This window comes from Protopterus annectens, chromosome 16.part0 (assembly GCF_019279795.1).
Source record: "Protopterus annectens isolate FY-2018-M chromosome 16.part0, PAN1.0, whole genome shotgun sequence".
Classification (NCBI taxonomy): domain Eukaryota; kingdom Metazoa; phylum Chordata; order Ceratodontiformes; family Protopteridae; genus Protopterus; species Protopterus annectens.
In genome coordinates, this window is record NC_056750.1 from 208668539 (window position 1) to 208691996 (window position 23458).

At 37.7% G+C, this 23458-nt stretch overlaps 1 protein-coding gene across 1 annotated transcript in view; it reads right to left on the minus strand.

Moving 5' to 3' along the window:
• Positions 1 to 23458, minus strand: part of LOC122790998 (FH1/FH2 domain-containing protein 3-like) — a 283141-nt gene that overhangs the window by 96325 nt on the left and 163358 nt on the right. Inside the window, exon 6 of the mRNA XM_044058739.1 lies at positions 13997 to 14187. Coding sequence (XP_043914674.1) covers positions 13997 to 14187 — 191 coding nt within the window. The remainder of the gene's footprint in view (positions 1 to 13996; positions 14188 to 23458) is intronic.

Below are 23458 nucleotides of genomic sequence, written 5' to 3' on the forward strand. Positions count from 1 at the left end.
AAATACTTCATTCATAAATCATCAGGGTCTACTTATTAGTTTCCCTTCAATTGTCTAGCATTGTCCTATATACACACTGAGTTGACATTTTTCCCATAAAAGCACCGTTGAAATTTCACCAATACCTAGTTGCACTCTTTTAAAACAACACCCACATCAATACGTACAGACACATCTCATGGAGCCTCTACTTCTAAGCCCATAAGACAAGCTACCACACAATCCAACATTCTGGTCCTTGGAGACTCCATTGTGGGACACACTGATGTCCCTCTCACCAGGCTGAGTAAGGAGAAAGTCACAGTCAGTTGCTTATCAGGGCCAGGATCTATCCCATTATGCACACACTCAGGTCATTGGACCTCAAGTACTAGTATGATTCAGTTATAGTCCATGAGGCTGTAAATGACCTGAGACATACCTCCCTAGACTATATGAAGAGAGACATCATGCAGCTCGTGGAATAAGTGTCCCAGGCTGGTATTAGCCTAGCATTGAGCAGTATTTTACATTCTCTAAGGATGATGCCACAAAATGAACAAAAGATGATGGACTTTAATAATTGGCTTAGTTTCTAGTGTCATTCTAAGTGGGTGCAATATTTGTTACCATGGAAGGAGATGGTCAACAGACCACATTGCTCTTCAGGGGATGGTCTGCACCTCTCCCCTCTAGGCTTTTGAATATTAGATAAAACATTGTCTTCCTCCATAGTACCTTTTTAGGCAATGCCAAACTGAAAGTACTTCTGAAATAGCAAATCAAAACCAAGAAAATGTAAAAGTGTTTCTTCTCAATGCTAGGAGTCTAAACAAAAAAAATTACACTGCCTAGATGCTCTCTTCACCCTAGTAATGTTGACATCTATGCAGTTCATGAGACACGGTTTAAAGCCATGGAGAACACACTGACAGTGCCAGGTTATAATGCCTTCCACACATTTAGACCAAAGGTGGAGGTGTCTCGATTTACATCAGAAATAAATATATCTAAAGGATGGTCAAACAGGACAATGCACTTGCAAAGTCCAATACTACTTCCTTGCAAGTTGTAGGTCCCCCTGTATGACCCAGGAAACTCATACCATGTGTTTAAAGTTATTGGAAACACTCCCAATACCATATTCATGGGCAACTTTAATTACTCCACTCTTAACTAGGAATTATATACGACACCAAATGCACAGATGCAGAGATTCCTGAATTTTGTAAACACAACCTCCATGGACCAGATTGTCAGTACACTGACCAGAGGTGCAACCATACTGGATCTAGTCCTCACTAAAATGGGAGAGTGCAGCACACACTGGTGTAATGTCTTCTCTGGTAAGGTCAGACCACAAAACGGTCTCTTTTGAAGTAAAAATAAAACTCAGAATCCTAGATATCCCTGGAATATTCAGGAATTACTCTAAGGCTAACTTCCTACTATTAAGCAAAATTTCAAGCCCCCATAAACTCTGAGAACACTGCTGCCTACAAGGAACTGTTCACAGAAAACCTATACAAGCATGCTAATACCTGCAAAGAGGCAGCTTTAGCCACCAGGAAGAAGTACAAAACTAACTCATCAAACTAAACAAAAAACTCAGAGGATAAATAAAGTCTACCAAAGCCAAATTTGAGGTAAATGTGGCCTCCCATGCCAGGAACAACTGCAAGACATTCTTTAGCTATGTCCACAACCTCAAAGGAAATACACAAATGTGTGCAGAGCTTATTGTTAATGGGGTCACATATGCTGAGCCAGAATATATAGCAAACCTACTGGCAGACAAATTCAGCTCCAACTTTACCCCTCTCTCCCCCCTCAACCTTCTTTAAGGAAATACCATCAAATATAGCTCCCACTGCTGTCACAAGGGAACAGGTCCTTAATGCTCTCTCTAAGTCCAAGAACACTGCATCAGTGAGCTCAGACAGTAACCCAGGATGCCTTCAAATAGCATGAAATTTGACCTATCAGACCCTCAGGAATTTATTTTTAACTGTAGTCTCCAAACAGGCTTTGTACCTCATGAATGGGGAACAGCAACAGTCATCACTCTGCACAAATGTGGGCCATCTAGATACCATGGAAACTACAGACCCATAAGTCTCACTAGTGTCATATGCAAAGCCATGGAAAGAATTATCATGGAAATGATCAATAATGACATAGGAAATGTTCAGACACTGGACCTAACCCAGTTTTGGTTTCATCAAGGGCAGGTCATGCCTATTCAACCTGGTGGACTTCATTGAGAAGGTCACCAAAGCAATGTATGAGGGCAAAATGTTTCACATTGCTTACCTTCACCTGGCCAAGGCATTTGACTCAATACCTCATTCTGGGATTGTTGACAAACTCAAGAGGTTAGGTACAAACCCTTATGTCACCTGGTGGATAGCCAGCTGGCTCACAGACAGGACACAGAAAGTTAGAATTGGGGAGTCTACCTCTACAAAGAGGCCAGTCACAAGTGCAGTCCCTCAGAGATCTGTCCTAGGACCAGTCCTTTTTGGCATTTACCTCTCTGAAGTCAAGGCCAATGTCAGTAGCCTCTGGCTGACTAAATTTGCAGATGATTGCAAATTAGGAGCTGCCATTGAATCCCCCACCTATACATATGTTCTCCAGAAAGGGCTGACACAAACATATAAACAACTGGTGTCAGAGCTATGGGCTAAAACTAAATGCCAAGAAATGCATAATAGTATCCTTCAGGAAGTCATCCACCCCTGGTAACTATCATATTGACAACACACCTCTAAGAGTTGACCCAGTAGTCAGAAACTTGGGGACACATATAGACAATAATGTAGCCTTTGACCATCATGTATCTACAGTAGTGAAGAGATCATTCTATGTTGTGCAACTCATAAACAAAGGTATGGCATTTAAGTCCAAGGATGTCATTATTTCACTGTATTCAGCATTCATCAGACCTATTGTTGAATACAATGCCTCCTTTGGTATGTACCTAACCAAGCATATCCAAAAACTGAAATGTTCATAGAGGTTCCTCACTGAAAGAATACTGGGTGTAAGTAACATGTCCTATGAAGACTGCCTCAAGGCCCTATCTTGTATTCTGTCTCCTATAAGCTGTTGAGGGGAGATCTATGCCTGTCAGATCCCACTGTGATGACATCCTGCATAGCCACAAAACAAACAGCCCCAGAATTACCTGTTCTAAAGACTTAAACCCTGCCTGTGATATAAATAGGACCTGCTGGATTGAGAAAGGTATGTATCCCAGAGACTATCCCTTCTGTGGAACAGGGTCTCCGTCCATGTGAAGCAGAGATCCTCCCTAACCAAATTCAAGTGTCACTTGGACATTTGGATGGGGAACAGGAAATGCATACCTGGTTTGTCACATATGTCTCTAATGGACACAGACAACCTGTAAATGGCTCATTTCCCAGGCCCCTGCTTGTAAATGTTTCATCTCCCAAGCCCCTGATTATACTTATCAAGGGTACCAGAACTTGAAAGAGATTTGGGATGCATGACTCATAAAGGCCCTTGTGATCATTAGCCTACTAAACACCTATGAACTTATTAAAAGTGCAGTAAACCAGTTGACATAATGGTTAAGGTCTTTGCCTTTCATGCAAAAGGTACAAGGTTCAATTTTAACCTAAAGTCAGAACCTGTATAGAGTTTGCACGTTCTTCCTTTGTCTATGTGTGGTTCCTCCCATCACCCAAACATATGCTGAGTGTTTCTATCTCAAGACACACTCAGGAATGGAGCTGTGGGCAGCAGCACTGACTCTATATAGTGCTCTACAGGTGGAAAATTTGTATAGATCAGCCTTTTTGGGCATCTACTGTGGTGTACAGTATCCTCAAAGTAGGAGAAGACAGATCACAGACTTCACACTGTACTAGGGCTAACTCACAATGGTGTAAAATTGGCTGTAGAGGATTCAGTCATGTTTATAGGATCATAAGAAGTTACTAGGCTATTGGCCCTGAGGCCCTTATAAGCCTAGCCAAAAGTTTAGCCAAGTCAGCACCCAAAGCCCCTGTCTAGCAGGGACACAGGTGGAATCCCAGGAGTGTATTTTCTGTTTCCTATCCAGTTATCCAGGTTGCGCTTAAAAAGGGATAATGAGGTGCTCTGCTTGATGGGGAGAGGGAGTCTATTCCACAGATGGGGGAGTCTTTGGGACACAAATCTGTCCCACCAACAAGTCGTATTGATATCACAGACCAGGTTGAGGTCATGCATATGTGTTGCTTGAGTGGAGCTTGACTTGTGGATATGCAGCAGTCCCATCAAGGCGGGGTCTGAGATTGCTTTGTATGCCAGACAGAGGTCACCTCTGAGGAGTCTGTATGAAACTGAGTGGAGGGACAGGGATTTTAGCCTGTCTGTGTAGGGTAGGTGTTTGAGGACCTGGATTCTCCTAGTGAGGAACCTCTGTGGTCTCTCCAGCTGCTGCATGTGCTTTGCGAGGTACATGCTGAAGGGGTTTGTACTCAGTAATTGGCCTAATAAGGGAAGAATACAGGGATCTTATGACCTCTTTGTCCCTGGATGAGATACCCTTACTTATGAGGTGGGCCATGTAGAAAGCTTTCCATACAACGGAAGCAACATGGACATCAAAAGTCAGGTTGCTATCAACCTGGGTGCCCAAATCCCTCACTACTGATTATGTACTTAGGACATTGTTATTATTGTGATAATATGTGGGGATGTCACTCTCCCCAAAGGGGATGATGATGCATTTTTTGGCACTCAGCCTATTTATTTATTTCACATTTGTTAACTGGGTCAGTCCAACTGAGTTTGCAAATAAACCCATTTTCAGTGAAGACCCGAGGGGAAAAGCCCCAGCAAACATAAGTAAAGATAAAGGGGCAATATACACATATTAAATAACAATCACAAAACAAAATAATTGTAAAAAAGAAAAAGTTATTAATTACTTGCATTGCACTGATAGTAAGCAACCCATTTTCAGTGGAGACCCAAGGGGAAAGAGCCCCAGCAAACATATGCTAGGGCCATGTTTCTGGCACCAGTCATTTGTTTGGGTGAGACTCTCTTGGAGGACATCCACATCACTTGGGGAACTGATGACAGTGCTCAGATTGCAGTCATCTACAAACTTGATCAGCCATAGCCCACTGGTTTTGGCCTGCACCTCAGACAAGTATATCTCAAATAACAGAGGCCCCAAGACTGATCCCTGGGGTAAGCCGCTCGTGATGGGTCTAGTGCTTGAGGTGGCTTCCCCTGTTTTGATTAGGTGGGTTCTATTAGTGAGCCAGTTTGCTACGCATCTGGTAACATATGGATTGATGCCTAGTTGAGAGAGTTTATCTAGTATGCCCGACTGGGGAATAGTGACAAAGGCTTTGGCCAGGTTAAGGTTGGCAGTGTTCACCATCTTCCTTCCATCCATGGCTTTGGCCACTGTCTCAAAGAAGTTGACCAGATTTAACAGACATGACCTCCCCTTGACAAAGCCAAACTGCGTGGTTTCAAGTGTTTGGAGGTTGCCAATGTCCCTGTTAATGAGGTCCATGATAATTCGTTCCATGGCCTTGCAGATCAGGCTAGTTAAGTTGATGGGTCTCTAATTTCTTGGATCGGTGAATGCTCCACCTTTGTGTAAAAGGATGACAGTGGCTGTCCTCCACTCAGCTGGGACAAAGCCGATACTCAGGCTTTGGTTGAATAGGGTGCCTAATGGTGCTGCAAGTTCATGCTTGAGTTCATGCAGGATGTAGCCTTGGATGTTATCGGGTCCCATGGAGGCTGTATTTTTTGCCCTTGAGAGGGCAGTAATGACCTGTTCTCTAGAGATAAGGGGTGGGGAGCAGGTACTGGGGATGTCCTGATTTACTGATGGGGGGACAGAGGGGAGAAGTTTTCACTGAATCTGTCAGCCAGAAGATTGGCTATATCTACAGCATTTGTGTATGTGGTGTCCTTGACCACCATTTCTGAACAATCTGGATGCTTCCTTTCAGATTGCGGACATATGTGAAAAAGGCTTTATGATTGTCTCTAGTAGATGTGGCCAATTTGGACTCAAAGTTGCTTTAGAGGATTTCACTGGTGCTCTTATTTGCTTGTTCAGGCTAAGGAGAGATTGCTTCCAATTGGGCACCTGCTCCTTCTTGGTCATGGACAGCAATTTTTTCCTTTTGTTATAGAGTTTATTTATTGCAGATGTCCACCAGACAGGTTTATTCTTCCTTGCGGAGGATGATTTTGTCCTGTCAGGTATTCCTGATTGCATACATCTATATAACTGCTTGTATAGTACGTTGGTGTAGATTTGGACATTGGTGCCAGTTCCTACAGTGGGGGAAGGGTATGTGAAGCTGTTTATACCATCCCTCAGGAGGTTGTAATCAACTTTGGAGAATTTTTTTGTTTGACCCTAGGTATAGAGTGGGTCGGGGAGATGGTGACTTTGAAAGTGACTGCTTTATGGTCGGATCTTACCAGGGAGGATGATATTGTAGGGTTGCTGCAGTGGTTCCTCATGTTGATTAATACCAAGTCCAAAATATTACCACCTCCTGTGGGGATATCAACCAGCTGTTCCAAGGCATTTGAAAACTGAAGAATCTATGGGCATTTGTGTTCTGGCATGAGTAGTGTTTCCAGTCTTGGGTAATTAAAGTCACCCAGGATCAGGTTAAAGGGTTGAATCTTGATAGATTTGAAGAGGTCCAGATAGGTGGAGTTGGCATCTTGAGACAAATTTGGGGGCCTGTTGTTAGCTATAATTTGGTCTTATCAACTGTTAACTGCAGCTGGAGTGTCTCCTGTGTGTCATACTGTTTAACCAGCCTGGAGGTGTGTGTGTCTTTAATATATATTGAAACTTCACCTCCTTTGGCTTTGCTGCTCACATTTTGGGGTCTGAATGTATGATAGGATGAGGAACCAGGTAATGCTGGGGTGCTCTCCGCAGCTTTGAACCAGGTTTCTGTGACTGCACAAATGTCAGCATCTTCCAAGGTTAAGAATGTCTGCAATGAGTGCAGTTTCATGTTTAGAGCCCTAGTGTTTAGCAGCATGACCTTTAATTTGTGTATTGTTGAGATTTTTATGTTGGTGGTATTAACCTTATGACTTTTCCTAAAATAGGCACTATGAGGGAGGCAAGGGCCTTTGCCACAAGCCTGAAGCCCAAGTGAAACAGATGCAGGCCATCTCTAGCAAAGCATTGTGGTCTGTTGATCATATCTTCCCAGGCTGTCAGGCACTGGATCTGCCTGGAATGGCACCAGAAACTAAGCCAGTTGTTAAATGTTGACTAATGTTGCCAAAATGGGTATGGATATTTGCTGGTGATAAGTGGGTTGATGACCTGGCCTACTCTGACCTACAACAGGAATGCATGCTAACAGTGTGAGGGATGCATGTGACCCTGTTGGTCAGTGTGTCTTCCATAAACCCCAGCAGCCCTTGGGGAATAAGCTGCCAGCTGGTGTCCAGTTGCCCAGCACAGGTTACTTAGTATAGTTCCATTGAGCAAAAGCTGGACAAAAAAAAGGCAATCAACAAAGCAGACATGAACTAAAAATTGCTACACTCAATGTAGGTTCACTGTCAGGATGCAACTTGGAAATGGATGACATGATGGTAAGGAGGAGGCTGAACATCCTTTGTATCCAGGAGACAAGATGGTAAGGCAGTGCAACAAAGCTGCATGTATTGGGATTCAGTGTCTGCTACTCAGGGGAAGGACAGACTAGAGATAGTGTGAGAACTGTGGTGAGGGAGAGGCTTCAGAAGACAGTGAGAAATATCATCAGAATTAGTGACAGGCTCATAACTATAAGACTCCAGTGTAAGGATAGGACACTATTCATGACCTCAGCCTAGGCCCCACAGCAGGGTTGTGACAGTGAATAGAAGTGTGTATTCAGGCAGCAGTTGCAGAACTTACTAAATAAAGCAGGACAATATTTTATTATTTACTATTTATTTTATTTTACATTTGTTGACCGGGCTTGTCCGACTGAGCTGACCAGCCCTTTTTCAGCAGAGGCCCGGGGAGAAAATCTCCAACATATTAAACAATTTTCATTATAAATTAGCATTAAACAGCAATGTTACATGATTATTACAAGCCATTAAGTAGCAATACAATGTTATACAGTGTCAATAATCAGGAGTATAGCATAACTATTCTATTTCAAGATGTATAAAAAGAAATAAGTCATTAAGATGAATATAGTTTTTGGGATAAGCGGTTACAAAAATCCAGTTTTATCATAATGTAGTTGCATGAAGGCAGGACAATTACAATATAATGTTTCTCTGAGGCAATTTGCTTAATATATTTTAGAAGACAGTAGAAAGAGTGGTCAAGGAAGATTAGAGAGAGCTAGTGAGAAGAGTGAGTTAAGGGCAGAAAGTAGATTAATGTATGAGAAGTAGGGATGTTAAGGAGGGAGAGTGCAGTGGCAGGACCAGTGACTTTTAAAGTGCTCTTTGGTGGTTGTCTTAAATTGTTTAGGATGTGTAAGGGTCCTGATTTCTAGTGGGAGCCTGTTCCAAGCAATAGTGGGGTGATAGCTGTACATATTGCATCCAACTTTAGACTTGGGTTTGTAGATTTGTAGTAGGTTTTGGTTAGAGCTTCGGAGAGGTCTGGAGGGAGAATAATGGGAGATGAGAGGGGATAGTGCTGGGCAGTAGGAAGGCTGGTATAGGATAGAATGGATGATCTGGAGCTGAGAGAGAGAAGAAGCTGGTGGGGTAATTCATGCCAGTTTAGGTGTTTTAGAGAGAGACAGTGATGGGATTTGTAGGTTTGTTGGGCAGCAAATCTAGCAACCTTGTTGTAGGTTGATTCGAGTTCAGTCAGGAGTGCTGAGTTAAGATTTGTGAGAATTTGAGAATTGTACATTAGACTGGGTAGAAGGTAGGTAAGAGAAAGAGTAATCTTGGCTTCAGAGGTAAGGAATTTCTTGTTACAGTAAAGGAGCCCTAGTTTTGAATGAGCCTTTTTGATACAGTTATTAACATGCAAGTCAAATTTAAGCTGATCGTCGATGGTTATGCCTAAGAGCTTAGTATTGGATTCTACCTGAATGGGAGTGTTATTAAGGGACTGTATGGAGAATGAGGGTTTAATATTGTTGAACATTTTAGGTAGGAAGAGTAGCAGCTTTGTTTTTTTAGGGTTATATAATATATAGTAATAATATATAATATATATAATATAATATATAATATAATATGAAATGGTGTTGATAATGGGTGATCTGAATGCACATAGCGAGACAGATGGAACATAATTTGAGTACTGCCTTGGTCCACATGGGTGAGGCAACAGAAATAAAGAAGTAGAGGCCATTCTAGGCTGTCTGGCAAATTACTTGTGGGTGGCCAGCACATGGTTCAGTAAGTGAGGCAGTCACAAGATGACATGCAATTGTGGCCAACATGCAACTGAGGTAGTCTCCTTGTTATTAAAGAAAGGCATTGAGGTAGGGTAGCATCAGCAACTGTAAAGTCATCCCCAGTAAAATAGTCAGCTGCAAGCAGTAGCCAGAGAAGGCTTTAAGATCAACAGAGTCTAGGCTGAAGACATTGAAGATGACTGGAGGGAAAGCACAGCAATTCAAGGAATTACTCAGGGCTGTAGCATCTCTGGAAAAAGAGGAAATAGGTGAAGTTGAAAAAGAATGGCAACACCTCAAGACAGAGTGTGTGAGGACTACAGGGCAGGTGTGTAGCTGAGCCAAGTATGAAAATATAATACATAAGAAAAGCCGGTGGTGGAATGCAGAAGTTCATTACGTCGCTGAAAGAAAGGAGGAGTGCAGAACAAAGTGGGAGATAGAAATGCTGGACCAGGCTAAGAAGGAATACTGGTTGGCTAGCAAAGAGGCTGAGAGAGGAGCTGCAACATCAAAGAACAAGGTATCAGAGACACTCTGCCAGTTTCTGGAAAGTGATTTTCTAAATGGCACAAAGAAAATCTATTAGGTTGTGAGGCAAAGACAGAAAGATAAAAAGATAGTCAGGCACCCTTCATAAGGGATGCCAGCCACAATCTGCTCACCAGTCCACAAGAAATAATAAGGGGAATATTTTCAGCAGCTTTTGAATGAAGAAAACTGCACAGAAGCTGTACTGCCCCAGGCACAGCCTATGGTGATAGAGGAGGAGGAACATACCCTAGAAGAAGTAATAACAGCAGTAAGAAAAATGAGGTCAGGGAAAGTAGAGGCTCAGATGAGGTTACAGCAGACATGATCAGGATATAGTGTACAACTGCTAGTGTACAAGAACAAAGGGGACATCCACATCTGTAGACAGTACAGAGGTATCAAACTCTTTTCACACTGCATGAAAGTTCTGGAGAGGGTGACTGATAATCAACTATGGAGATTATTAGGAAATAGGATGGGTGACGATCAGTTCAGATTTAGATAAGGATGTATCATAGGTGTTTACAGTGTTACAGATAGTGGAGAAGAAGCTAGAGAGGAGGAAAGAGTCCAACTGGGCATTCCTAGACATGGAGAAAGCATAAGACAAGGTCCCAAGAAAGCTGATTTGGGCAGTCCTATGGTGGTTCAAAGTTCCAGAAACATTGGTAGAATTAGTGCAGACTGTGTTCAGGGACCCAAAGCTACAAGTGTTCAGTCTCACAGAGCTGGTTCCCAATGGGAGTGGGTGTGCATCAGGTCCATCTCTGAGCCCACTGCTGGTCATACTGGTGACAGAGTACATGAGCAAACAGGTCGGATGGGACAGATCAATAAAGTTGCTGTATGCAGACGATGTGGCATTTCAAGCAGACTCTGAGCAAGAACTTCATCAAAGAATAGGGGGAATGGAATACAAAACTGAGGGTACATAGGATGAAACTGAGTACAGATAAGACAGTTGTAATGGCAGCAAATGGTGGAGTTCAGAAGAAGCTGAGAATTGAGATAGAAGGGAAAATGGTGAAACAGAATAACAGCTTCAAGTATCTTGGAGAGGTGGTTGAGGAGAAGGGAAGTCTAAATGAGAAAGGCAAAGCTAGAATCAGAGGGGCGGCAGGCCACTGGCAGAGTGTTGGGGTAATCTGTAATGAAACAATGCCAAAGAAACTGAAAAATGAGGTGTACAAAACAGTGGTGAGACCAGCACTACTGTATGGTACAGAATCCTGTGCAGTAAAGACAGATCAGTTGAAGATACTAGAGGCAGTGGCGATGAAGTGCCTGAGATGGGTGGAAGGATGCACACTGTGGGATAGTATAAGAAATGAGGACATCAAAATAGAGGTGCCAGGGTATTGCCAACTGCAGAAAGGTCAAAGAGAATGGATTAAGGTGGTTCAGGTACATGGGCAGAGAGGCAGAAGACAGTCTGGTGAAGAAGATTTGGGACAGACAAGAAGAAAGCAAGCAGAAACAAGGGCATCCAGCAAAGAGTTGGATGGGCTGTATCAGATAACACCTGCAGCAGTTAGGTGGGAGAGTTGCACTGAATCAAGAGAGATGGCAACAGTTAACACAACACCCCGACCCATGCAGAAAATGGGAAAAAAAGAAGCTGTTGATGATATTAAAAATATTATGCTTTCTAGTGTAGTCCTGAACCACTTGTCCAAACAATTCTTGGTTCAAGACCTCAACTGATTTCTTCTCGTTCACTACTGTGGAGCATCAAATTTTCCAATCTGATCCTTGTAGCATCAGATACCCCATGAGTATTACCCTCTTGCCGCCATTCCTTTATTCTTTGCTCCACACTCTCCTCCGTCTGTGATATCTAGGGACCAGTACTGATTCACCAGCATACTATCCTTCCTTTAATGTAACTGCCAGGGCACTCTTCCATCACTTCCTCTCATCATTTTTCTGCGATTATTCAGCCCATTCAAGCCCTTGTTATGAGGACTCCATCTACGACTGAATGGTTAGTGGAACTCATTCAGCAGAGTCAATGCATCCTGCTTTTTGGGATGGTGAGAAGTCTCTAACATAGAGGAGGTTGACTAGTATAATACTTTTATCATGAAGGGTATGCATATGAATAGTGATTATCTTTAGAGTTTCACTTTCAGAACAGTAATTACTTTCACATATGTTAAGCAGTATCGCCCTATTAGCCTAATGGTTAAGCTGTTTGCCTTAAAAACAAAAAATGCAGGGCTTGAGTCTCACATGGGATAATTAGCTAGGTTTAAAATGGCCCACAAGGACAATTAGCCTAGTACTAATCTATACATGTCCATGGGATTCCACCTGTGTCTGTGCTAGACAGGGCATCAGGTGCTGCCTTGCCAGAATATGGTCTAAATTCCTGCCTAGGCTTGTAAGGGCCTCAGGGCCTAGTAACTTCCTATGATCCTAAAATATGCTATGCTAAATAGTATGCTTTATAATACATGACATTATTAGTATTTGTATTAGTTTATAATGTCTTTATCTAGTTTGTTTACTTGTTCTTTCACTTTGGTTGTGTGAGTAGCAGCTTCTCTGACAAAAATGAGTTGTGATAAGTTGTTTTTCTGGCCAGATAACAGTGACATTGTTTATTTAAGTTTACTGCAAATGACTGAATGGTGAATTCTGCTGTGCCAACCTTAAGCTGCACTGCAGTGTCAGTAGTGAAAAAATTAATCTACGTATCTGGGGATGGAATAGAACCTACAACCTTCTGATCTTTCAACACAAATAATACATAGAGTAAGGTGCTAAACAGATAATGTTTTATAGGTGGTCTCTATCTGAATCAATCACATGTTGATCAAGCGACTGAAAAAAAACTATGATTTGGGGGGGGGGGGTTGCAAAATTTTTGTGTGCTACTGAATGAAATTTATAGAATGCAGTTTGTCGCTATCTTACACCAGCATAGCTTTACTTGGCAGTCCCTTTGCAAAAAGGAAAGATTTTACTTGTGGCATAAAGTGGTATGAGATTCACTCTTTAATGTCATCCAGCCTTGCACAGCCAAATGGAATGAAGTCAAATTTTAAAACATGAATAAATAAAAAAATAAAATGCAGTAACTGCGATTTTATTTTTACATTGTGATGGTGGTACTCACTGGCAAGTAAACCACATACTGATCCTATAATTTATTTGCTTATTTAGCACAACTAACCCTTATCATACAATGTTTGAATTCACGTTTTTCTTTCCCTAGTCAACAACTAATAGGTCAGCTTCATACTTTCACTAAAGTTTAATTGCTGATTTTACCAAATGTTTACTGGCATAAAGTAGCATTCCTTCCTATTCAGTCTTTTCTGTTTATTGCACTTATACTGACTGTATGTCATATGACTGATTTCTGAAAGCTACGAGATATTGTATTACGCTACACACTGAAACAAACTGCACAGATGCAGTTGCTGTAAGTAGATTGGACTGTATAACTTGCATTTCATTATGCCCTGCCTTCTTCCTTACTGTATATTTCTAAGAAAGTATAATATTTAATTTTCTCCTTCCAGATTACTTCTCTCTCTCTCTCTCAAAGTTTAGTTTTTATATCCATAATATTATCACACAATTAACTCCTGTGCCAAATAGCTGTAGAAGTGAGAGTCAGATGAGCACAAGTTCTGGGTCAGAACCAAGTATCCTAGTTCAGGTTGCATCCTAAGGTCAGTCTGTTCAGATCTTAAGACAAAAAAAAAAAAAAAAAAAATATATATATATATATATATATATATATATATACACACACAGACGCACACACACACACACACACACACACACACACACACACACACACACACACACACACACACACATATAACACACATATATATATATATATATACACACACACACACACACACACACACACACACACACACACACACACACACACACACTGCTACAGTACATATTTTGCAACACTCTATCACAGCTAATAGTTAGTAGACTTATCATCTTACTGTACTATTTAAATTGTTAATGGGTGATAGGTATTACAAGATCTTTCTAAGTATACCCTAATTACAGACTAGAAGCAGATATTTAACTTTTTTGTTTGATCTACGTACCTCTTCAGTACTCTTCTGTAAATGGCTTTCAGGACAGAGATCTTCTTTGCACACTCTTTCAGGAATCTGGATAACTGGCCTTTCTGTTTCTGGTTGCTGTCATGTTTAAAGACCACTTTATGGTGCTCCTTTGATGCATTGTATCGAGTTTCAATCTCAACCAGATTAGTGTGGAGCTGAGCAAAGTCAACCTTCATAGAAAAAAAAGTATTCAGCACATTAATATAAAGAATTCCTTAACATGCATCTTCTAACATGTTTATATTACCCCTTAACATAGATGATGGACATGAGTAAATTAAAAATAATCTCGTTAATGTGTCCTGGTTTTATGTTAGGGCTGTATACTGTTCTGTATTCCAGAGTTACTACTCTACAATCAGAAATATAAAATCTGAGAACACTGACCGCTGACCATGGCAAATCTCCTTTAGGAGAATAATCAAATAATTCTTAGTAAAACTAACACAGACCAAATCATGGAGGCAAACCGGAGTTAAGGTGTTGATGCATTCAAGCATAATTTGCTGACACTTTATTTTTCATAATGCAGTCACATCTACTCATTGTAATTATAAGTGAAGTAAGATACTTGAGCACCCCACACTGCTAGTGTGTCTATAGGAAAAGGCTCCAAAGGCTTCAGAAGATAAGGATGTAAATGATAGGCAAGAAAATAAACAAAGGGCATGCTACATTATCAGAGTCAGAACACATCCTTATAGTTCATGTCACAGGACTTCACATCTGCTGTTAGTACTTATCTCACCTTTGTAAATGATATGAACTTTATAGTAAGCAGATAAGTGGCCCCACTTCTCCATCAGCTGTCCTGACTGACAATGCCAGACTATAAAACATGGCAAACCCAGAATTAGCCCTCAGGTAGTGTGACCCTGGGCAGTTGACTGTACAGACCAGATCCAAATAGCTGTTCATGACTGATCTGTCTCTGGAGAGCAGACTTCACAATGTTGTCATATAACACCACTGCATTCAGCATATGCACAGCCTGCATACATGCATCCTGCTTAAGGTACCAGATGACATAGCACTCTCACAGTAACCTCACATCATCCATAACAGGTCTTTGGTCACAGTGCTGCACAGTACCAGGTTACTCATCTCCCAGACATCCCAGTGTAATTTGAATATCCTCAGGCTGTTTTCAGCTAGGCTTACCCACAATTTAAGGCTGCACAATATAAGGCCTCCATATAAATTCTGAAGGGGTGATGGGTGCTACCCAGCCACTTCCGATGATGTCTAACCCATTGTGTACATTTCATTTTATAGGCTGTGTTAATTACATGTTGCCATCAAGTGATGCAATGCACTTTTCTAATCTGGCTTTTGCATTTGCAGATTAAATAGACTCAACACTGAAGTATCTTCAGTATAGATATGCCCAGTATATCTAATCCACATTATCTCCAAGAGTCCTAAACATATTATTTTTTTATGCTTCTTAAGACATTTCATATTTCTGGCCATAAGTTGCATTTATACATTCAAAGACTTCCTGCAGCCTATATATGAATGTCCTTATACTGCCAATAGGTACCTTACTGAATAACCCTATTTTTTCTCTGTGCAAACTTATTCTTACTGAATCATTGAAGTTTTGGTTCCTGCAATGAACTGGCCTACTAATACAGTCCGGTTGTTCTGCGCATCTCTTCACTAGGTGTGCCGCAGACTAGAACCTCTGACCAGCTGTATGACTAGCGTAGAACTGCCAGTGAGCTATTAGGCTGTGACACAAGTGGAAGTTATGATATTACCAACCTGCTTTTACCTATAGATAACAAGTATGTGACCCTCTTGCCTACATAATACATAAAAAAACTCAGCCTATTTCATAACACGTGGTTGCTCTGTTTTTTTCCTGTTTTTCATTAAATAGCCAAAAGATTATCTGTTAAATCTATCTTCTCTCCTCATCAGCAGCTGTACCAATATTTTCCATTTCTCATCATAATTTCAGATTGATATAGTATTTTAACCTGCACTGTATCATAATATAGCCCAGGTCCTTGTGAATTTAGTCCAACTCTTTTTGAACACAATTAATTTACCTTTCAATATGCTAGATTTGTCTACTTCCCAAATATATTGGTCTGTTGTATTGCTTACTAACTTTCTGAAAATTCCCTGGCATCTGAGCTGAAAATGGGTGAAATATATACAATAACAAAGAGAAAAAACGTATTGCTTGCACCTTCTGGTCCATCTGAAAATGTATTATTTTTGCTCTTTGGAAGTCTTCCCTTACTGCTTAACTTTCAATATGTTCTGTTAATTTTGAACATGAGAATGTGGACCTTAAATGTTAGTCATAATATTGGGAACTGACTTTTTGACCATGCAGATATAGAGGAGAATTCAGTTAAAGAACAACCACCAACATAATCTGAAGTATGTCTATTATATTATATTATATTATATTATCTTATCTATACTATATTAATGCCTCTGCAGTCTAATTTTTTATTTTCCTCTCATCAGAATGCCCTGATGGAGTTCAGCATTGTTACATAATTTTGTTGAGCTCCTTCTCATAATGCATTGTATATTCTTGAAAGGTGAGATGGCCACTAACTAACATCAAAAATGTCATTGAAAAAAAACATACTTTCATACTTGCCAGAGACAATAAAGATAGGGATATACAGAGCTTCCACTGTAAGGTGATGGAGTGATGGGCCACAGTATATAATCTCATTGTAATATACTCCCTCTCTGCATAAAATTACATAAGAAAGGAAAAAGTGTTGACCGTAAAATTAAATTCTTTCAAAACTACAGCCTTTACTTGTCAATTTTGGAGTTTAACAAATTAGAAGGTACTGAAGAAGGACATCAGCACTGCAGAAAAGGTCATCAAGGTATGCAGAAATATTTTTCACTTTTGAGTGGACTTGTCCATTAAAGATGCTGTGGTTTAGGTTTTTCCTGTTTATTATTTTTTTTTTTTGGTAGGGCCCTTTACCAATTTAAAATAAGGGTTGAAAACAGTCAGTTACTCAGGGATAACTGGTGACTAAGGTCTCCTACAATGCTAGAGATAACTATTATTATTAAAGGAGCTTTCCCCTTAAATGGAAGTGGTCCCCTAGTGAATAACAGGTTTCTTGTTTGAGAAGTCTGTGTTAGGCTGCTTATACTAAGATTTCCCCCTGCCTTAATCTCTAGCTAGACCATCATGTAAAAAACTGCGTACCATCGATCCCCGTCAGAAGCAAAAGTATGATCCTGAATACAGATGTCTGGATTCTGATGATATGTGCCAGGATCGAATTTAAATCTTTTGTAATTTTCCACAGAGGCACTTGCAGTCATTATTAATCAATATTGTATTTTGACATGAGAGACCCTACGTCTGAAGCTTATTACTCTTCTGGACATACTGGATCTATATTATATGAATGAAAGTTCATATAAGCGAACGCTCTAATAAGCAAAACTCCTGGACATGGGGGTGTGTGTTGTGGGATCGCAGTACAGTGAAGATTGGAGTTTTTGCCCTTTCCTCACTGTAGTGCGATCTGGGAGTTGGAATATATATTTAGCGGGGGGTGTGGGGGGGCACAATATTGTTTTCGTTGTCCGGGATTTTCACTCATTGAGCATTTGCTTATATGAACTTTCGTTCATATAATATAGACCCGGACATACTAAAGAACTATGACAAACTCCCTCATTTCTAAGACAGACATTCTGTATTTAGGCTGAAGTGGAATTTGAAGCTTCACTATGCTTTGCCCAAGTTCAAGATATTTGTATAATCAGGTCATTTCCACTTTTGACTCATCAATAACAAGCATAAACGATTTATCCATATCCATAATATGGAAATGGGGCATAGTACCAAAGACTGTTTGGTTTTACAGAAATTCTCTTTCAAGAATGAATAGGAGACCAATGTTATGCCTGTTCTTTTTTTTTTTTTCAAAACAAGTTTATTGTTTTAACATATAAGAGAAATATCATAACAATTTTATACAAATAATTAAAAATAGGTATTATTATAATATTCAACAAAACAACTAAAGTATTTACAAAGACATCCACTACAATCAGATCAATTAATTAAACTAAAATACTGTGCTATTGAAATTAGAATTTTTTTAACAAATTTTGTAAATTGTCCCATACAATAAAATGTGATGTTTTTCTAGTTGTTCTCATTCTAATTATGCTTATTTCCATATGACACATTATATTCATAACATTTTTAAATTCATTGAACGAAGGAGGTGTATCTGAAATCCAATTTCTAGTTATTATTTTCCTAGCCACTGCTAGGATAGACCATAACAAGGGAAGCTTAATCTTTTTAACACATTGAGGTACAGGTGTGTTGAATAATATAAGAGACTTAGAAATAATGAAATTATCTGTAAAAGAGCCTGCAAAAATTCATTAATTGACTTCCAGTATTCTTTCAACTTCATACAGTCATAAAACATATGAGCCCAGTCAGCATTAATTTCTACATTACATCTCTTACATAGATTATCTTTATTATTAATTTTATTCATCATCAACGGTGTATAAAAGATCTATGTAAAATTTCCATGTATAAAGTCTCCAGACAATGGAAGATGTAGTTCTATAAGCAGATTCCAATATATATTGTTTATCTTGTTGAGTTGGTGGGTCCCCATTAATAGAGGTGAAATAATTCCAGTATGAATCTACATTGTAAAAAGTTTCTTGTCTGATAATTTTATGTATATATGAAAGTTTACCTTTATCACAAACTTTATGCTGTAAATTTATTATCAAGTAATCAATCAGTTTTGGAATAGATTCTTTAACTGTTATAGACATTAGATCTATTCTATCAATGAGATGTTGTCTAAAGATCTGAACCTCTAACCAGCAAGTTTCTCTTAGATCAAATTCTTGTTTTAAGAAATCTAGATTTTTAACTTTATTATCAGATATCAGCTGATACCAGTACTTTAGATTATTATCTATAGCTAAATGAGCTCCTTCAGAAGTAGATGACATAAGCATACCCTGAGTATAAATTATAGGAATACAATAAAATTCCATTCCCTATACTTAGGGTGCATGAATATAAAGTTACGATAACTAATAATAATATTTAATGGGTAACAGACCATATGTTTAGGTGTAATAGGTGAAGTACAAAATTCCTTTAGCAACCACAACATGGAGTTATTTATAATCATATTTTTATGTGTTAAGGAGATTTTCATGAAGTGCATACTAATTAGCTCCCAATAATCTTTCCATTTTATGACATATGACCGATCTATTAATAAAGTAATAACTTTTATAATAGAAGAGATAATATATAAATTAAAGTCTGGAAAAGAAATACCCCTTGAGACCAGCTATTAGTATGTTTCTTTAATGCAATCCTAGGTCTATTAGGTGCCCATAAGAAATTTAACATTAGTGTATTCAGTTTCTTGATAGTTATTTTTGTAGGTGAAAGTATTATTGATTGTATTAAGTATAAAATCTTGGGGAATATTATCATTTTAATAATTGTAAGTCTCTCCTCCATAGTAAAAACATATTATTCCAGGTATTAAAAAGATTTTGTATATTAAGAAAACAGGTATTATAGTTATTATATATAATAGATTTAATATCTTTAGATAGTATTATACCTAAATAAGTTATCTGACCTGAGTTGGGTACATATTTAGTAAAATCACTAATGAGAGTATTTTTCGTGTATATATAGGTAGTATTTTAGTTTTTCTTCATTGAATATTAAACCAGAAATACTTTTAAAATTCATCATTTTATCAAATAAAGACTGCATAGAAGAATTAGATCCTGCTGATGTAATTAGAACATCATCTGCAAAAGTTGAATTTTTGATGTTGTATTTTCTTCTATTTCAAAACCCTCTATGTCAGTACTGTTTCTAATCAAATTAGCCCAAGGCTCCATTACTAAAGTGAATAATAGTGGAGAAAGTGGACATCCTTGCTTTGTACCTTTAAGAATGGGTATTTTTGTGAAACATATGTTCCTACCTTAATATAAGCCAGCATTCCTTTGTATAAATGCTCAATTAAATTTACAAATGCATCAGAGAAATTTGTGCATTTCAGTAAGGTAAACAGATAGTCCCAACTTACTGAATCAAATGCTGAACCTATATCAAGACTAATAAGTGTTAAATCTTTCTTTTTCCTATTTGCAAAATCAATTAATGTTAAAGTTCTTCTTATATTATCAAAAGTATTTCTATTTACAATGAAGCCCGTCTGATCTATGTCTATAATGCGGGATAATTGTCTTCAATCTATCAGCAAAAATACTCATAAACATTTTATAATCAACATTAAGTAATGAGATGGGTCGATATGAAGAACATCTAGTTGGATCTTTATTAGGTTTTAAAATTGGTGAAATAAATGTATATTGCCAAGATGGGGGGGGTTATTAACTCAGTTTGGGCCAGAATAAAAACCTTATGTATTAATGAATATGTAGTTTTAGAAAGGATTTTATATATCTCTGGTATAATACCATCATTACCCGGTGCTTTGTTTGATTTAAGCTTATTTATTTGTGTAATAAATTCTGTATATGAAATACTCTTGTCCAATAGTTTAATCTGTTGTTTATTAAGCTTTTTATTCATGTTTGTGGTTATAAACTCCTTTATTTTATCTTTAGGTTCCATGTTAATGTTGTTATGGTTAATCTTGTGAAAGTGATTTCTAAATTCATCCAGTATTTCTGGTATACTAGAAACATTCTTCTTTTTCCTTAGAGAAAAGATTTCTTTGATATGGTTTTGTTTATTCAATCTTTTTGTTTTATTTTTAAGTCTATGTAAGTATTTGGGGCTTATTGAATAAGACAAAACTTGTATTTCTCTAAAGTTATTTTAACTTTATGAGTTAAAATTTCTTTGTATTTCTCATTTAGTTTGTTTATTTCTTCAATAACTTTCTTGTCCATAATATTTTCTTTATTATTATGTTTATAAGAGTCTAGTTTACTTTGAATATCTAACAATTCCTTATCCCAAGATTTCCTTTTGTTATTATACCATCTGATACTTTGTCCATATAGATATGATTTTAAGGCATCCCAAACATAGACAATGGAGACTTCAGGAGTATTATTTATGTCTAGAAAATGTTGTACTTCTGAAAGTATATATTCTTTATAGTCTTTTAGCTGAGTTAAGTATGCTGGTATCCTTTTGATCTGAACATTATGAGTATTTTTATCATGAATTCAAAAACAATTGAGTTATGATCAGATATAGGACATGAAATGATTTTGGAATTAATTAAATCTGTTACCATCTGGTTAGAAATAAAGACCCTATCTATTTTTGAATAAGTTTTGTATCTGTTAGAAAATAAGGTGTATGGTAATGATTTTGACTCTATCTGATTATTAATATCATTCAAATTATAAGAATTAGCAAAATCATTTAAATGTTTTGCATTAGATGTAATTCTTCTTTTCTTTATAGTGGTAGTATCACTTTCATGTAGTATACAATTAAAATCACCAGCTAAAATAATATCCCCTACAGAGAATGATATGATCTTATCAATATGATGTTTCACTGTATTAATACCAATTCCAGGTATCCAATATACATTAATTAAAGTGTAAGTCTTCCCATTAATTTGTATTGTAACCATACAAAACATTCCTTTGTCATCCTGATAAGACTTAATGGTTTTAGGAATGGGCATACTTTTATTCCATAAAATAGCCACTCCTCTTTTTCTGAGTGTGCTCTGAAATAACCAATACTGTATACTTATTAGTGGCTAGTTTATCAATATCTTTTTCAAGAGATGGGTTTCTTGCAGGAAGACTAGATTGGCCTTGTGTAGATTAATGTATCTTATTAGGCTTGCCCTTTTACACGGATTATTCAATCCATTAATGTTTAAAGAAATTCCTTTTAAAGATGTCATTTGGCATTTTAAAACTCAAGAATCTTATGATCGAAATAACAAATAACAAGATAAATAATGTTACATCTCCTCTTTTAGGTGTACCTTTAAATATAGCTGTATTTATTAAATCTCTTATGGGATTTTGTATAGGATTCAATTTTGTTTGTAGTGACAATGAGTGTACAAAATATATTGTGGATGTCAAAACTATATACATATAACAATGAACAAGTGAAAATAATGTAAGGATTAAACCTTGCATCCCACCTGGAGTTGAAAACTCCAACTTAGAGCAGTATTTACTACTCAAGTTAACCCCTACCCTAAGCAGCAGTACCTCAGCTACCACCTTATCAATTTAATACTAGTTATATTTAACTGAGGTTAACAGTTTTCAATTCAATTATCTATCAAGACAAAACTACACATTTGGTAAAACAGCATCATATAAACTAAAATAAACTTTTTTTTTTTTTTTATTTTAAAACTGTTCATACTATTATATAGATCTATGTAATATATAACACTTGTATTCTAATAACATTCAAATAATCTTAATGTTAGAAATCAAGAGGAGAGAAAATTATGTTCTAACATTCATTTAAATCAAAAACTTTGGCTAATATGATTCAGACATTACATGCATTAAGATGCATCTATTTTCTGTCATGTGAATTCTATCAACAGCTTCCAAAAAATCTTGAATTGTTTGTATATGAGCATTTACTTAAACTCATTATTGTCAATAGAGTAAAATATTGTATTCATAAAATTATTATAAATCATATTGCATAGTTATACAGATTCTCAGAAACACCTGCGTTATTACCTAAAAAAAAAAGCCATCACACACATAAACACAGACACACACACATAAACACACACACACATACCCACACACACACACACACACACACACACACACACACACACACACACACACACACACACATACACATACACATATATACATACACACACACACACACACACACACACACACACACACACACACACACATACACACATATATATATATATATCTGATCTCACTGAGTTGTGTCTTTGTAGAGCACTATCCTACTTGCTGTCCCTAGAATAAATCTGTCTGCTTTATACAAAATAATGCACAGCAAACACATATTAGTAACCAGATTTTACAATCATGCTAACCTACTGCTTTAAAATATATCACATGACATTTCTTCCAGAATAGAGTTATAAGATTATTTATGCTTGTCAATCAGATTAATTAAATGAGTTATAGTAAAGTATATGTTTGGGACACAAGTTTTTAACACAGATTATTATGCTACTGTTAAGTAGATTTTCAAAAACATTTAAATAAATGTTTCATTTTCTATGCCTTCTAAAATAAGATATTTACTTGCTACAAGAAACTACATCATCTAAACTCATCATAACTGACACATTTTATGAATAGAGTATTTTTCCTGAATCTGTGGTGTGTCAGTGTGATAACCTTGTCAATGTTTATACTAACTGCTTTCAGTTTCTCTGTGAAAATTCTGTG